At 51.2% G+C, this 16,192-nt stretch overlaps 1 protein-coding gene across 4 annotated transcripts; it reads left to right on the plus strand.

Annotated features, from left to right (window-relative positions):
- Nucleotides 1–12: 12 nt before the first annotated feature.
- DENND2C (DENN domain containing 2C) lies at nucleotides 13–16,075 on the plus strand. Of its 4 annotated transcripts, none has more exons than XM_065854701.2 (19): nucleotides 13–73; nucleotides 3,017–3,930; nucleotides 4,862–5,010; nucleotides 5,543–5,655; nucleotides 6,050–6,217; nucleotides 7,341–7,437; nucleotides 8,018–8,062; nucleotides 9,652–9,833; nucleotides 10,174–10,283; nucleotides 10,736–10,805; nucleotides 11,137–11,214; nucleotides 12,030–12,170; nucleotides 12,464–12,612; nucleotides 13,011–13,188; nucleotides 13,418–13,459; nucleotides 14,077–14,182; nucleotides 14,987–15,226; nucleotides 15,554–15,640; nucleotides 15,903–16,075. In XM_065854701.2, exons 2-19 carry the CDS (start codon nucleotides 3,161–3,163, stop codon nucleotides 15,932–15,934), a joined length of 2,757 nt encoding a protein of 918 aa, XP_065710773.1. In that variant the 5' UTR covers nucleotides 13–73; nucleotides 3,017–3,160; the 3' UTR covers nucleotides 15,935–16,075. The 4 variants fall into 4 exon arrangements, 3 of the variants coding, with proteins under 3 accessions (XP_065710773.1, XP_065710772.1, XP_071673888.1); XM_065854700.2 differs by lacking the exon at nucleotides 13–73 and adding an exon at nucleotides 96–250; XM_071817787.1 differs by lacking the exons at nucleotides 13–73; nucleotides 15,554–15,640; nucleotides 15,903–16,075 and adding exons at nucleotides 96–250; nucleotides 13,756–13,772 and having other exon boundaries at nucleotides 14,987–15,216.
- The last annotated feature ends 117 nt before the right edge of the window (nucleotides 16,076–16,192 follow it).

Genomic DNA, 16,192 nt, shown 5'->3' on the forward strand with positions numbered 1-16,192 from the left:
GTGACGTGTGCGCCAGCCAATGGGCGTAGCTCGATGCACGCCGGGAGCGTCCTGCGGAGCGGGGCCGGGCACGGTGAGGCTCCCGCGGCGGGAAGCGGGGTCGGGCGGTGCGGGGGCAGGGGGCGCCTCGGCCGGGAGGAGCATTAGGCTTTCCCGCAGGGTCGCTGCCACACAGTCCCGGGTGCTGCTGGACTGGACACGACGGAAGCGGCCGGGCCCCGGTGTTGCCGGCAGCGGAGCCCGGGAGCCGGTAAGGAAGCGGCGGCGTCGTGTCCCGCCTGTCCTGCCGGCCGCGGAGCTCCGGGGGGGTCCCGGTGAGCCGGGTAGGGCGGGCGGGGGAGCGGCGGCCGGATCCTTCCCCCGTGGAGCGGAGGGAGCGAACGGGAGCTGACCCTGGGGGAGGGAGGCGCCCGCTCCAGCCCACCGGCTGCCGCCGTGAGTCACCGGCCTCGTGTTCCGCTGCACTCCCGGCCGGGGCGTCTGGAGAGGACTCGGGAGGTGTGGGGGTGCTGGGGGTTTTACCAATGTACACAAGTGCCCGAAGGAGGGTGTGAAGAGGACCTGGCACCTCATCCCAGTGGTGCCCTGTGATGGGACTGGCAGAAACCGGCACACGGGAGGTTCCCTCCGAACGTCAGGACACACTTTTTCATCCTGAGGGTGACCGAGCAGTGGCACAGGGTGCCCAGGGACGTTGTAGCATCTCCATCCTTGGAGATATTCAAGGCCATCTGGACACGGTCCTGGACAACCTGCTGTGGTGTCCCTGCTGGAGCTGGGGGTTGGACAAGGTGATGTCCAGAGGTCACTTCCAACCTCAACCACTCAGAATAAACGCATTGCTACAGAATAAACTCCATGCTACAGGGTCCTTTGGGGGCCTGTCCCTATGCTACTTCTGCTTTCGGTGTTTGGAGACCTGACAGGGAGGAAAGGTGCCTGGTCTGGAGCTGTACCGGCCAAGAGGAGCCTGTTCGCCCCTCTCCTGGCCTGGGTTTTCCCATCAGAGCCATGGTGTCTTTGCCTCAGGTTCTCAGGAGCAGACCCGAGTGCTGTTGCTGTAGACTCGCAATGGCAAAGGAAAGGGGAAAGTTGCTTTCCTGTCTGCTAATCAGAGCTGTGCAGACAGGGCTTGAGGAAGGATGGCTCTGCCGTAGCTCAGGATGTTTTGGAAACGATGCCTATTTATAGGAGAGGGCAGGGGCCCCTCGCTGCCAGGGCAGCCTGGCTGGGAGCTCAGCTGGAGCTTCACCACGCTGCTCTGGAGACGTGCTGGGCGGTCAGGGACGTGTGGCGGACAGGGCAGAATGCTGGTTAGGGACAGAGAGCTGGTGACGGAGTGAAAGCCCTTCAGGTGCTGGACCAAGTTGAGAGAAGGGAACGGAGCTGGTGAGGGGCTGGAGCACAAGTGTGATGGGAGCGGCTGAGGGACCTGGGGGGGTTCAGCTGGAGAACAGAGCTGAGGGGAGACCTTCTGATCTCTGAACTGCCTGAAAGGAGCTTGGAGCCAGGGGGGTCGGGCTCTGCTCCCCAGGAACAAGCGCCAGGAGCAGAGGAAACGGCCTCAAGTTGCACCAGGGGAGGTTGAGGTTGGATGTGGGGAACAATTTCTTCCCCAAAGGGCTGTGGGGCATTGGAACAGGCTGCCCAGGGCAGTGCTGGAGTCACCATCCCTGGAGGGTTGGACAGACGGACATGAGGTTCTCAGGACATGGGGCAGTGCTAGGGCTGGGGGAACAGTTGGACTCAGTCATCCTGAGGGTCTCTTCCAACAAAATGATTCTGCGATCCCCAGTTCAGTTGGTCACACAGGTTGTCTGAATTTAGCCCATTCACTGCTGAGTGGAAGAGTTACTGGCAGCTGCCTGGGACAACGTGATAAGCGATGCCAGAGTGCGGGAACTCACGGTGTTCTCTGTGCAGACGGGCAGCGCTGAGCTTCCTGCCACAGCGAGCAACGCTGCTTTGGTAGATGGTGTGAAAGTGCAGCAAAGAGCTGAGCCTTGGTGTATGCCTAAGCTATCACTGAATCATTTTCTTTTAATTGCACCACAAATGCCTCTGCCGAGCAGATCAGAACACCGGGGACAGAGCCGGTGGAATGAGGTGTGGTGTGGAAGGACGCGGGTCTCTGCCGCAGCAGGGGCTCCGCACGCCCAGCCTGGTGCACGGGGCACGAACCCTTGTCGGGCAGGTTTCAGCTCCTCTGCCTTCCAGCTTGATTTGCTTCACATCCTCGGTTCTGCAAATTCTTGCAGGCTTTGGCGAGTCAGTGAAGATTGGGTGTCGTAACGGCAGCTTTGCAGGACACAGACCCAGTTTTGGGCAGTGGGAGCTGGCTGGATCTGTCAGGTGGAGCCTGGGCACAGACTTTGTTTGACCACAGCCTGTGTTCCCACCTGGAGCCAGTCTGGTTTGCTTTCTGCAGAGGTTCTCTGGCTTTGCTGCAGGTGTGCAATGGGGACTGCTTGCACAGTTGGGCTCCTCTCCAGTCACCACAACTGTCCTGCTGCTGCTGGGGGAGCAGACGTGGTTCCCTTTCCGTAGTCCTGGTGCTGTATCTTGTATCTTGCTGCGTCTTTGCTGTGTTGGGAGCTCTGGCAGAGACGTGGTGCTGCAGCCGTTTGGCTCTGTGCTGCCCGAGGTGCTCTGAGCAGTCCAGAGCATCAGGAGACACCGGTGCAAGGATGCAGCAGAGGAGTTGGCTGAGAGCTGTGGTCCTGTGCCATTAAATAATTTCCTTGAGTTTACACCTTTAGAATCCCTGGCTGCGTTTTGTTCCTGTTGGGGTGTTTTGTTTTGTTTTGTTAAACCAGTGAGACCTCCGCTTCCTTTTGTTGGCCCTCCCAGATGTGTGCTACAGAAACGGGCTTTGTGGGGAGCGTGCTCTGCAAGCCAGGCTTCAACACGTGATTTGGGGAGGAATGTTCTTCAGCAATTGCCAGAGAGCAGCTGGGAGTTCCTGGTGGTGCGTATGGCTGGGGCGCAGCTGACGGTTCGTTTCTTTTGTCCGCAGGTTGTGTTTAGCAGCCAGTCCTCACAGAGCCGACACACGGGGGACTTCTGGACATTGCTTTGCAGTCTCGTGCCAGCTTGATGTGTGCGGGACACAGGTGGAGCTGGACGAGATGAGGTGTCTGTGAGCGCGTTGGCACTTGCCATGCACCCAGCGGGGCCGGCGGACGGCAGCTTCTCCCGCTCCGCTGTGCAGACCCTTTCCCGGAGCCACTGCCGCAACATCAAACAGAAGATCTCCCAGTGGGAGGGGAGGACACGGGGGTGCTCCAGCAAGGAGAAACAGCAGCTGAAGGACTTTGGGGTAGAGTGTGATCCTAGCTGTGATGTTCTAGCCAAAGGGAAGGCAGAACGGACAGAGAAAGGCAGAAGGACTGCGTCCAAAGATCCAAAGAGCCTGGGTTTGGACTTCAGGGAAGATGCACGGAGCTGCGTGCAGGCTGGTGACTGCGGTGAGCTCCAGCCCTGGGAGAAGGACAAAGGAGAATGGCAAGCAGGCTTCCTGCCCCCAGGTAACTTCTATACCTCACGGGCACTATGGAGGAGGGTAGATCCCCTTCTGGCTGGGAAAGCCCCACCGGTTCCCTTGGACGTTCAGAAGCAGCGAGGGATCTGTGGCTCCACGGAAAGAGAACTTAAAATCAAAGGAGTGGATGCTCTCTGCAGGGCAGAGAGGAACTCGAGAAACATTTACTGTGAGGCTGAGGGGCAAGAGGAGGAGCCGGCTGCTGTCCCACCGCCCAAGCCCCGCAGGACTTTCCGCTATCTTGCAGAAAAGGCCGCCGGTAGCTGCAGCCATGCCACTGCTACCAGGGAAGCTCCCCTGCAAAAGCAGCACAGAGGAGACTCGGTGTTGTCCTCCAACAATCCTGAGACGAGAATAGCCAGCAGGAGGATCAGAGGGAGAGCCCAGAGGTACCTCGGTTCATCTCTCGTGTCTGAAACGTGTTTCCTTAAATCAATTTCTAGATGGGTTGAAACAGCTTGCTCGCTATGATGTCCTTGTGGAGGCACTAGTACTGATGATGTGTTTGATGGGGAGAGGATATTTCTGGATGAAAGCGTCCCCTTTCCAGCATTGTGTGCGCGCTGCTTTTGCTGCTGATAATCATGCAAAGAAGGCTAAGAGCTCCAAGCAGATGTTAAACCGGAGTTCAGTGAGAATATGCTGGCCCCAGGGGTAGTGCTGCTTGCTGCTTGCCCTGAGCTTGTGCTCCGCTGCAATTTGTGGACTACAGAATAGCTTTCTCCTTGGGGCAGTACGGTTGCTAAATGTTCTGGCTTTCTTGTGCGTGACAGATTCTCTTGTTGCTCGAAGTCGGAGGCTTCACAGTGGCAAAGCATGCAGCAACAAACAAAATTTTATGGTGACAGGCTAAACAGTCAGCAATAAAAACTGGGGGAAGAAAAAGGAAGGGGGGGACGTTTGGAGTTACGGCGTTTGTCTTCCCAAATCACCGCTGCGTGTGGTGGAGCCCGCTGCCCTGGCGATGGCCGAACACCTGCCTGTGATGGGAAGGAGTGAATGAATCCCCTATTTTGCTTTGCTTGCCTGTGCAGCTTTTGCTTTTCCCATTAAACTGCCTTTATCTTGACCCACGTGTTTTCTCACTTCTACCCTTCCGATTCTCTCCCCCATCCTGCGAGGGGGGAGTGAGCGAGCGGCTGCGTGGGGCTGAGCTGCTGGCTGGGGTTAAACCGCGACACGTGGAAATGAGAGCGTTCAGACTGGAGCATCCGTGTGCTTGGTAGCCCCAGGGAGGACCAGACTCTGTGTGGACTGGAGACAGCAAATCACTGGTATATGCAGGTGCCTTTAGAAGAAGTTACACTGGTTTTCCTCTAGGAAATCTTTTGAGTTTGAGGACATCCAGGGCTTCCGCAACCAGATGGCAACCACTAAGTCCCACAGACTTCAAGAAGAGGCAAATGGCACTGCAAGATCCAGGCTCGTCTACACACAGTCAGAAGACAGCATCTACGAGGACATTATCTGTATGTGCCTGTGCTTCTGGGGAATGCACTCACTTTATTTAAGGGTAGCAGATTTGCTGGGAGGGAGGAAGGAAGATGAGAATGCATTGAGACCCTTTCCAGACCTGTGACTTTTGAGGTCTGGGGTTCCTTGTAACTGTCTGCATGTCAACAGCCCGATCTCGGATGTCATGGAGGGGTCGCTAGAACTGACCCGCGCTAAACTGCTTTCCTTATTAGCTCTTCACATACTTTGCTCGAGTGCTGCGCAGAGATCAGTGTGAACACCAACAAAATCAGCTGCTGTGCCACAGGGCCGCTTCCTCTGCAGCGGTGGAATTGCTTTGTTTTGCTGAGTCTGTACAGTTTGCCACGTTGATGCTTGTGGGTTAGAAGGAACTTTGAGTAGTGGAAACCTAATCCGTGTTAGAACAGATCTCTCTCAGACCCTGTTAAAGCTTGGCAGACAACCGCACGCTCTCCCTGCTTGCGTCCCTCGCAGGAACGCAGGACTTTGTCTCTTTTTCTGAATCTCCCATCCAATGCTTTTTAGGTCCCGCAAGAGAGAACCCCTATGAAGATATTGGGGCGCTGCCCTTACCCCTGTGGAAGGTCCCGTCTGTCTGGAAGTTCCCACCCCCCCGCAGCACCAGGGGGGCTCCCAAGGTAGGGAGAGGGGATTAAGTTGTCACCCATTTAGAGAATCCTCCTCACAAGGGCCCTGTTTTGTGCTCTCCCCAGCCCCACGTTGCCCAATCCTACGTCATTGATTTTCCTTATTTTATTATTGTTTGTTATTAATGTAAATTCCAGTGAACAGCCCTGGCAGCAGCACTTGGTTAAGCTGCTGAGAAGCAAAAGAACAGGAACAAGGGAGTGTTGATGAGATGCTCGAGTGCGTGGGGTGGGGATGGGATGGGATGGGATGGGATGGGATGGGATGGGGAGCCTGGTAGAGCAGGAGGCTGCAGGATGTGTATTGTTTGTGCTCTCATTGACTCTGAGCTTGGACCAAAGCTTAATCCCACGCTTAAGCATCTTTTCTGATTCTGTTTTCCAGCCTCCCCCAAAACCTCCCTTCCTCAGTCGCAAGACTCTTGAGCTAAAGCCCTCCCAGACAAATTTCCAAGGGAAAATGGTGAAGGACACAACCCTGCCTGTCACCCTGAGCGAGTGGAAGCTGTTCCGAGCAGCAGAGGCTGCCAGCAGGAGGAAGAACTTGCCCTGGGTGAGATTTGAGCATTAAACGTTACTTCTTACGTGGCTTTTGTAACTCTTGCAGCTTTTCTAGCATCTTCAGAGTGCTTTGGAAGTGGTCACAGCCTTGTAAAGGTGAAGAGCAGCTTGTAGGGATGAGCTGCACAATGCTTTTCAAACATCACTTTGGAGTAACAAACAACTCCTGTGTGTGCTTTTAAACAAATTGTGGGCCGGGAAAATCAGGAAGGAGATGGCAAGATTATAAAAATGCTGTGATGGAGAGTATTTTTCATTTGGAGGGGGAAAATAAAACATTCTTCAAATGCAAACCTGTTCCAAAAATCTGGTAACAATTTGCATGCAGGAAGCACACTTGACTCTTTTTGCTCACAAGGAGTTGAGCCAAGATTGCTCGAGAGATTGGAGTGTAAGAAGAAAAACTTTACTTATTGCTCAAGAAACACATGGATGCCTTAAACACACCCAGTGTCTTGCACTGGTGACTCAGCTGTACAAAAATGGGAGCAGAAATGGAAATCCTTTAGGTCAGGCTGGGTGGGAGAGGGGAAAGGAGGCAGGTTTTGCAGGAGCAGCACCGCTTTCTGCTTAGGGCTGCTTTCTTCATGGGGCCTCACGGTGCTAACGCAGAAAATTGGGAGAAATAGATCTTAAAAAGGAGAAGCGCATAAGCCAGGTCTGCTGAGCTGGGGATAAAGGCTTGAGCTGAAAAACAGGTTCTCTTGCTGAATATGTTCCTTTTAATGCAGTATTCGTGGTGACAAATGGCTGGGCCCCACCCTCCCGCGTTCAGTTGGGAGCATTTAGTGAATTCTTGAGGCAAGATTGAACTTGACCTGCTCTCTGCATTTAATGTAAATCCTTCACAACGAAGCCATCGCCGCCTGTGACGCGTGGGATCCAGGAGCCACCTCTGGCATCATGGGCCTGGCAGCTGAGGGCCCTGTGACAGGAGGAACAGAAAGCACCAGGACTTTGGGTTTAGGGCTGTTGTGATCACTTCCAGAACGCTTGCACAGTTTGGTGTCAGTTTTGAGTTGTGCTAACGATAATCTCTCTCACAGCAGAAATTCTGGTGGCACCTGGAGCTTTTTCTGAACCACATTAACCTCTGCTTCTGCTTTGCATTTCAGCTGGTGCTAAAAATCCAGGAGATCTTTGATTCTAAGCGAGGAAAGAAGAGGGTGAAGTTGCTCAGTCCTGCTGGGAGAGAAGCACCTCCGGTGAAAGGTAGAGAGGTTTCCCGCTCCCTTCTCTATTGCAGCCCTGCTAGGACGGGGAGCGCTTCCTAAGCCCCGTCTAACACTGTCACACGTGGAAGGTTCCGCTGTGATCTGAGCCTGAAGAGCTCGGCTACTGGTTAAAAGAGCTTTTTCAAAAACTAACCCGCAAAACCACTTGGCACGAGAACTACCTCTGACTACTCCGCTCGTCGCTTTTGTACCTCTAAAGTGATGTTCTTATGTTGTTCTGATCTTTTGTAGCTGTGATACGGTCTTTATTTACCGTATACTCTGTTCAGCAACTCTGTTAACTTACAGCAACATCGAATAACTGCCTGGTTTCTGTTCTTGGCCTGTGTTCAGCTGACCTACAGGTGGTTTGCTGGAAAAAGTGATTTAATATCACCTCCGTTTTTTGAAATTTACTGTTGTAGCCTGTTTGGCAGTACCGGCTGCTCTTTGCTGATAGATGGGCAGCCCTGGGTGATGTTGGTCTGACGAGTCTGAAGTTCTGTCTCTTGCCCAACTTTGGGTGTTGCCCATCTTCCTTCTGCATGGCTAATCAGTGAAAACTGTGTGTGTTTCAGGTGAAACCAGCGGGAATGAGAGTGATACGGAAAATCAGCCAAAAAGTGAGTGAATCACAGGGGCTGGTCCTGTCCCCACAGCACCACATGTTTGCTGAGGCTCTGAGGGGATAAACACGTCGAGTAGTTGTGGCCTCTGTCGAGAGAAAGAAAGGGAACATCTGAGAGGTGGCATTGCCAAGGCTGGGAGCTGTTGCTGTGACAAATCAGCCTCTTTCTGCCACTTCTCCTTAGCCCTTGGGGTTTAATGCCATTGATCTTCCAGTTGCTTGGAGTAGATTCATTTTGGGGTTGGTAGAGTCACACTTATCTAAAATATGTCTTGCTTGAGGTTAACCCTGGATCACCTTTGCTGTGAACACTTGAGGTTATTTCCCCCTCCTTCTTTCTCTTGCTTCTGTTTTAGATGTATAATGTTGTGAAATGCCCTTTCCTCTGGGGAGAAATCACTTGGTTATTCGTCTGGTTCCACAGTCCTGTGTTTTATCATTGGGCCAAACTATAGCCTTGAAATACCCACTTGGTTTTAGTTGGTGTGGGAAGGACCAAAGGGGTGTGGGTTTCTGTGCTGGTGAGGTTTGAATGTGAAATGGTAACAGTTGGCCAGCAGCCTTGGTGGGTGACTCTGTCACGTCTCTAAGCAAGCAGCTAATGAAAAGGAGCAACAGAATTGCTTTAATGTTCATTTACTTGGAGGGAAGCATACAGAAGGTTTAACTTGGAGTAAATAGCGAAGTTCTGCTTTTTTATGTTAAAGAGGGTAAAGGAAAGTGAAGAGTCCCTGCAGAAATCCAGTGATTGAGTCACCGCCTGATTTAAGAGTTGTTTCCGAAGTGTACCGAATGTGTCACGGTGCCTGGGCCGCAGGAATTTCTTACATCAGAGTGCTGTGCCCGTGCTTGTGAGCCCGAGCTGCCTGTCAGGACATCCCAGCCTGGAGGTTTTTTGGCCAGGGAAGCAGCTCTGCCTCTCTGCGATGCCCAGGCCATGGTGGGGCTGGGCTTCTCACAGCTGGGTGTCCCTCACGGTCACCGCGATATGTCGCTCTGAGACATGTGGAAGGAATGTCAGGACAGCAGGACAGTGCTCGCTGTGGGGTTTGCAGAGCTCCGCTGGCTGGAACAGCTCTGTGCTTGAGGAGCTGGCGCAGGGGTCTGGGCTCCATAGGGTGCTGCAGGTGTCTAAAGGTGGTGGTGAGTCCTCTGTGACCTGTTGGTGTGTGGCAGTAAGAGCTGGATTTGTTCCTGTCCTGGGAGGACAGGCTGAGGGAGTTGGGGTGTTCAGCTGGAGAAGAGAAGCTCCGGGGACACCTTATTGCAGCCTTTCTGTGCTTAAAAGAGGCCGATATGAAAGAAGGGGACAGACTTTTTAGCAGGGGCTGTTGCGATGGGACAAGGGGTGATGGTGTTTAAAGGAGGGGAGATTCAGGCTGGACATGAGGAAGGAATTGTTGGCCCTGAGGGTGGTGAGAGCCTGGCCCAGGTTGGCCAGAGAGGTGGTGGATGAACCATCCCTGGAGACATCCCAGGCCAGGCTGGATGGGGCTCTGAGCAACCTGAGCTCATGGCAGGGGTGGGATGGGGGAGCTGGGAAGGTCCCTCCAACCTGAACTGTTCTGTGATTCGATGATTCAGGTCGACACAGGTGCCTGCTACAGTCAACCTGCAAGAGGAACCCGCACTACCAGACTTTGGAGAGGGATTTGATAGAGCTGCAGGAGCAGCGGCTGTTCGAGTTGTTTGTGGTGGTGTCGCTGCACAAGAAGGCATCCGACAGGACGTACACACCACAGGTCATACAGCAGTTTCCCAGCAAGGTAGGAGCTGAATGAAAACCTGTCCACAAAACACACTCAGTGGCTCTATTTCCTCTCGCAGTGTGTGTCCCTTCCTAAACTCTGTACTAGTAAAGCTGGCCCACTGGTTAGGATACAGGCTTGGAATATAAAGCAGCTTGCTCTGTTACAGACTTAATGTATAGCATTGGGCTGAGCATCTTCTTGATAATGAGTTGACTGTCTTGTTGGAACGAGGAGAAGTGTCTGATGGTTCAGCATTTGGAAGTGTCAGGAAGATACTGTCTCCCATTGTTTTATTAATAAATTCTGCAGCTGTGTGTCACACTTCAGTGACTTTAAATGCACGTTACCCCTCCAGCCTGAACATCCCTTCCGACAGTCCAAGGATACTGAAGAGAGGCTAAAGGTCATTCCCAAATTCTGCTTCCCAGATCCCAAAGACTGGTTTCCTGCATCAGACCTAAAAAGGTAAAGACTTGGTTTTGAGCACTCCTGCCCGAAACGGGCAATGCTGAAAGCTCAGGTACGGGCCAGGGGAACTGCAGCCAGAAAAATGGGAAAGGCTGAATCCCTGATGCTGTGTAGGGAAAGATGAGATACAGAGGTGGACTCACAAGTGCTGCTTCTGCCCAAGCACCATCTTTCCTATCAGAAGGAAGTTTGTCATGTGTGTTCCAGGCCAAGCCCTGGGGCTGGCGGGTGCTTCCATTGCTCCCTGGCAGAATGGAAACGCAGCTGAGAGGGAAATGAGCTGTAGCAGCTCAGTGGGAGTCCAGGTTTTACGGAGAATAGAGCCTGAAGTAGCTTGCTGACTGCAGCAGGACCAGAAAGAGAATGGCCTGTAGTTCATGGCTTTGTTTGTCGGTCTCTTCTCTGAGCTGCACAGTGAGTTTAACCCTGACTGTTCTTTGCTCCCCCAGTGAAACGTTTTCTTTTGTGTTGACGGGTGAGGATGGCAGCCGCTGGTTTGGGTACTGCAAGAAGCTCCTGGTAAGCATGTGTGTGTGGGGTGGAGTGTAAAGAATGCATTGAGAAGTGCACAGTCAAGCGCAGGATGCGAATCAGCAGTAATTTCCCATGTGGGTTATGTAGCCACTGTGCTGCAGGTTCGCAGCCTGTTGGATGGAGAAGAGCACGAGGATGTCCAGAAATATGGTGAAAAGGGCTGCGGGGGTGAGGAACAGCTCTAGAACTGCTCATTCCTCATGACTCTTAAGTCACAAGTATAGAGGGAAGGAATTGTGTGGATCAGCTGCCGTGTAGGTGCTGGGTTCTTTATTGCATCCCTGTTCTCTGCATAACTGTTCCCGTTGCCTTTCAGCCAGAAGGGAAAGGGAAGCGCCTTCCCGAGGTGTACTGCATCGTCAGCCGCCTGGGCTGCTTCAACCTCTTCTCCAAGGTGAAGTGGGGAGAGGTGTTACTTCTTATCCGACGTGAGTCTGACAACCTGCAAGCTCCAGAAAGCAACTGGATGCTTCTGTCCAGTCTAGAATTGCGTAGCGTTTGTCATTCGCCCCAGCAGAGTGGTGCTTCCTTGCTGCCTTTGCTTTGACAGGGCAAATAAAACTATATCGGTGCTGCGACTTGTCAGACGATACACAGACGACTGTCACTACAGAAAATTGTTGTCATGAAGTGGCTTCTAATACCTGATATTACTGATGATGCCACTTCATGCTCTTCTTCCATGACTTGGAAATGGAAAATCAGCTTAAGGGTGGAGGGTGGGAAGATCTCAGCTTCGTTTTTGTAGCACCGTGAGGAGATTAGATAAAGGGATAAAGACTGGGGAAAGTTACTGTAGCTAAAGGGCAAGTATTACAGAAGAATACAAGGGCAAGCTTATGAAGAAAGCTGATTTCTAATCATTGGAGCACAGGGTCGCTAGAACAGTGCTTTAGAAAGGTTTCTTGGGGAGGAGGATGGGGTGGTTGCTCTTCTTACTCCTCCAACTAGTTATGAGAACTTGGTTACCTCGTACAAGACATTTCCTTGCAGTAGCAGGAGACTGTACTTGAGAATGGGGAGTTGTGCTCGCAGGTGTCTATTCCCATTGAATTGTTGAGATATTCAAAAGGAGCTTTCACGGGGATCTGAGTGAGGGGGAGAGGGCTGTGAGTGGAGCCCTCACGTGTAGCTGTGGGCTCATGTCTCCTCTGACTCCTCTGACTCACCAGCAGGCACTGAACCAACGTCCAATGTGTTTTCTTGCAGATTTTAGACGAAGTGGAGAAGAGGCGAGAGATCTCCCCAGCCCTAGTGCACCCGTTCATGCGCAGCGTGATGGAGGCACCTTTCCCCGCGCCTGGACGCACCATTACCGTGAGGAGTTTCCTGCCGGGAGCGGGAAGTGAGGTAACGGCGATGGGGACCGGCTTTCCTGTGCAAATGGTGTCTCTGGGGCAGAATGGTGCTTTGCAAACCGCACTGCGGTGATGCTGCCTATAAATGATTAGTCTGAAGATAATGCCCCAAAGTCTGAAGGAGTTTATTGCACAAACTGGCTTCCTGTTGAATCCCCTACCGTAGAAGTGATTCCCTGCTTTTCCTAATAAGGAATTACTGCTCGGGAGCCCTGTGCGATGCTCTGCACCCCCTGCCCGGGCTGGGGGTTCCCCTCTTGAGCAGCGATTCCTCTTGCCTTTCAGGTGATAGAACTCTGCCGGCCCTTGGATTCTCGACTTGAACACGTTGACTTCGAATGCCTGTTTAAGTGTCTCAGCGTCTCTCACATGATTCGCGTCTTTGCCTCTCTCCTGCTGGAAAGGAGGGTGATCTTTGTTGCTGACAATTTAAGGTAAAAAATGAGTCTCAGCGATTAGTTCTTTCTGAGGGATGCTATTTTTTCTTCTGTGTTTGGGCCCGTTTCACATGCAAGCTTGTCTAACTTTTTGTAAACAGTTACATTTAAAAGCTTTTTGGCAGACTTTCCACAAAATATGTGCATGCTTACAATTTCAAGTATGCTGTTTACCCAAGAGGAGCTAAGGGAACGTTTCCTTTACCTCTTTAGTCTGGGTTGTTGCTATTCGTAGCTCCCCACAACTGACTTAAAAAGTGGATGCATGGAGCTTCTGCTGATGCATAAACAACGTACGTGAATTACGTTTTCCCCGAGCATTTCTAACCTGTGTCTGCAGCCAAGGCCTGAGTGAGACCCTGACAATCCACCCTGTGCTTCTCTCACCTTTCTAGCACGCTGTCTAAATGTGGCCATGCCGCGGTTGCAACGCTTTATCCCTTCACTTGGCAACACACCTACATACCAGTCCTGCCAGCTTCCATGATTGATATTGTGTGCTCTCCGACCCCGTTCTTAATTGGCATTCTCTCCTGCTCGTTACCGCAGCTCCAGGACCTGCCCATCGAAGAGGTGAGAACTGGGTGAAGCACGGTGGAGGGAGAGTATCAGTGGTATGAGGCTGATTTCTCTGCAATAATCCCTTTGGATTCTGTTTAAGGCTGCACTTACGCAGAAGTGTGTTTCATATGTGACATCCCCTGGCACTGGGGATATACTAAAAAAGGAAAAAAAAAAGGCTTTTTTTTCTGTGTATCAACATATGTGGTTGTAAGAGAATGTTTTGTACATCTTTCCCCAGGTTCTGATTGTTGATCTTTGTGCTGACAAGTTCTTGCAAGAGGTGAGTGAAATAACAGTACCCGTTACTCATGGTTATATGTCTGGAAAAAGCATCAATGGAATGAAATTAAAGCAAGAAATCGGCAAAAGCTGGGACTCGTGTTGACTCCAGTGGCTGAAGAAATACCTTGCGTTCCTTTTTGATCAAGAGAGAAGGGAACAGGCTCACAAATCTCTGCTGAACTTTACCTAATGTGCTTCTCTATCACCTCACAAGTAGGTGGAGTGTTTATTACTAGTTCAGGAAGATGTTCGCATCTCCTTTTCCTTGCCTTACTGTTCTATTTTGCATTGCAGCCTGCAGCTGGAGAAAGGTATTAAAAGACTGGGTTTTCTTAACCATAATGTTGAGACTTGTCCTATTTTTTTGTTGTTGTTCTGGTGTGGTTTATCCCTGGTGTAATAAGCCGAGTCTGTGTTGTGGATGTAGCACGTGGTGTTCTGTGTTGGCCAGTTGTGTGTGTGACTCAAATGGTGCCACCAAGATACACCAAATCCCAGAGTAACTCCCCTCTGTTTTGGGGATGTTATGAGTATTTCTCATCTGTTTGCAATGAGAATGTTCTGTTTATAATAGATATAGCACAAAAATGCTTTCATGGCCATTTTTCTCTTTAGGTATCAGATGAAGATGAGCTCCTGCCTCATAAACTCCAGGCTGCGCTGGTGCAAATCTTGGAAGAACGAAGCGAAATCTTGTCACATGAGCAGAGTGACACACAAGGTACTTCTGTGGAAAAGTGTTTTCACGTTGGCAAATCTCTACAGCTTCCATGTAGTTGATATCAAAATGAGTGAACGGAAATAAACATAAGCGTCGCTTTAGAAAGCTATTTTTCGGTGATCTTACTGAGAACACCTTTCTTGTGCATGTGTTAGAAGGAAGTTTGGAGTCCTAACAGTCGTTCCTCTTTTCACAGTGGGTATGTGCAGAGCTCTGGTTTTCCGTGGGCCAAGTGCATCAGTGCTTTGAGTTTTCTTTAATTTTTTTGAGGTGGCAGAGAGAACACTTTTCTTAAACAGAGAACATAGAGGGTAATCTGACAGAGAATTCTCAAAGCTGGACAGCTTTGTACATAATCTGACAGATCAATAAGTGTGAGAATTTTGAAAAGCATTGTGTAGCCTGAGAGAGTGGCATCCACAGATCATCTATTTCCACGCACGTCAAAAGTAACAAAGTCCTCCAGTGGGTTTGTGTCTTGTAGTTTGCCTGATTCCTTAAGAGAATTAAACGCAGACCATTATGTGCTTACAGTTTATTAGACTCTAGATGTTTGATGGGAAAAGAATTTCCGAATGCTTTAACTGCTAGAAAAGCTTTAGAACGAAACGTGTCTCAGCTCCAGCAGAAAGCTGGCATGGGAGAAAAATCTTAATATTTGAGCTGTGGCTTCTTTGACATCATCAGAAATGTCACAGTCTGAGCCAGCCAGCCTGGAAAGTCACCGCCGCTCCTCCTTCAGAAGCCGAGTGTCTGAAGCAATGAGCGCGGAGGGAAATTTCTCCTCTGTTGTCCTCTTTGCAGGTGACATTCCTCTCAACTCCCTGGTCTCCGAAGCTTTTGTGCAGTTCTTTGTGGAGATGGTTGGGCACTACTCCCTGCACATGAACGTCACAGAGAAAGGGGAGCGGGTGTTTCAGCGGGAGCCGTTCCGTAAATCCCACGCGTCGCGCAGCGTGCGCCATTTCTTGCAGTTCTTCATGGAAACGCAGATGTTCGCAGGGTTCATACAGGATCGAGAACTACGTAAGAACGCTGTCAAAGGTGAGGTTGGATACTTTCTTCTTTTGCAAACTCACTTTCAAAGTATAATGTCACGTAACTTGACTCTTAAGAAGCCTTTTGCCCTGGCAAGTTATCCTGGTGGCGTTTTGTCACATGTAGTAGCTCCGTGCCCTTCTAATTACTCAAAGAATTCATCTTATGAAGTAAAGAATTTCTGCATCTCTCCTTTCAGGGCTTAATCCTGCAGCTTACTTTACATGCATGATTTCCTTTCTGTGACCGTGTTAATGATATGGGATGCCACATGCTAAAAGATTTAATAGACGATCTAGGTGAGTGATTTTCTTGTTTGTTTTTTCTCTTCAGGCCTCTTTGAGATCCGTGCCTTGGAGTATTTGGAGAGTATTCCGGATTCAGAACCAACTGGAATGAATAAAATCCTTCGCAGTCTTGGTAAAGGGACATCCTTGCTTTTTGTTGATGTAAAAAAATAGAATAAAATTATCTATTGAACAAATAAGTGCACGCACAAGAGAGCAGGGCCTGTTCTTTGCCTTGTGCACTTGTGTGCCCATTTCCCTCTTCTGGGGACAACAAACACTTTGTAAGATTGTTTTATTTTTAAGCTTTTGCATCTTTAGATCAGGAGCCCCCTCAGCCAGATGCCTCCTGGAGCATCTTCAGCTCCTAATGTTGTTTGTTTTTCTCTTTGTAGGGAGCAGAATGAAGTTTCTCCAGAAGCGGTGACCGTGCGCTGCTGCGGGCCAGCCAGGCGGCGGGGCCGGACCCCTGTTTGCCTGCAGGAGGGCTGGGGCTGCGCGGGGCCCTCTGTGCAGCTGCTGCTGCCGTTCAACAGCCGTTAAAAGACGTTAATTAACGCCCTTCAAACCGCGCCAGTTTCTGTTCCTCTCCCGCCGCAACGGGATCGGGGAGGGCGGGGCTACGTCGCGGCGGGTGCGCAGGAGCGTCAGCGCTGATTGGCGGAGGGGAGGGAGCGCAGGGGCT

Source organism: Patagioenas fasciata, chromosome 21, assembly GCF_037038585.1.
Source record: "Patagioenas fasciata isolate bPatFas1 chromosome 21, bPatFas1.hap1, whole genome shotgun sequence".
NCBI classification, from domain to species: Eukaryota; Metazoa; Chordata; class Aves; order Columbiformes; family Columbidae; genus Patagioenas; species Patagioenas fasciata.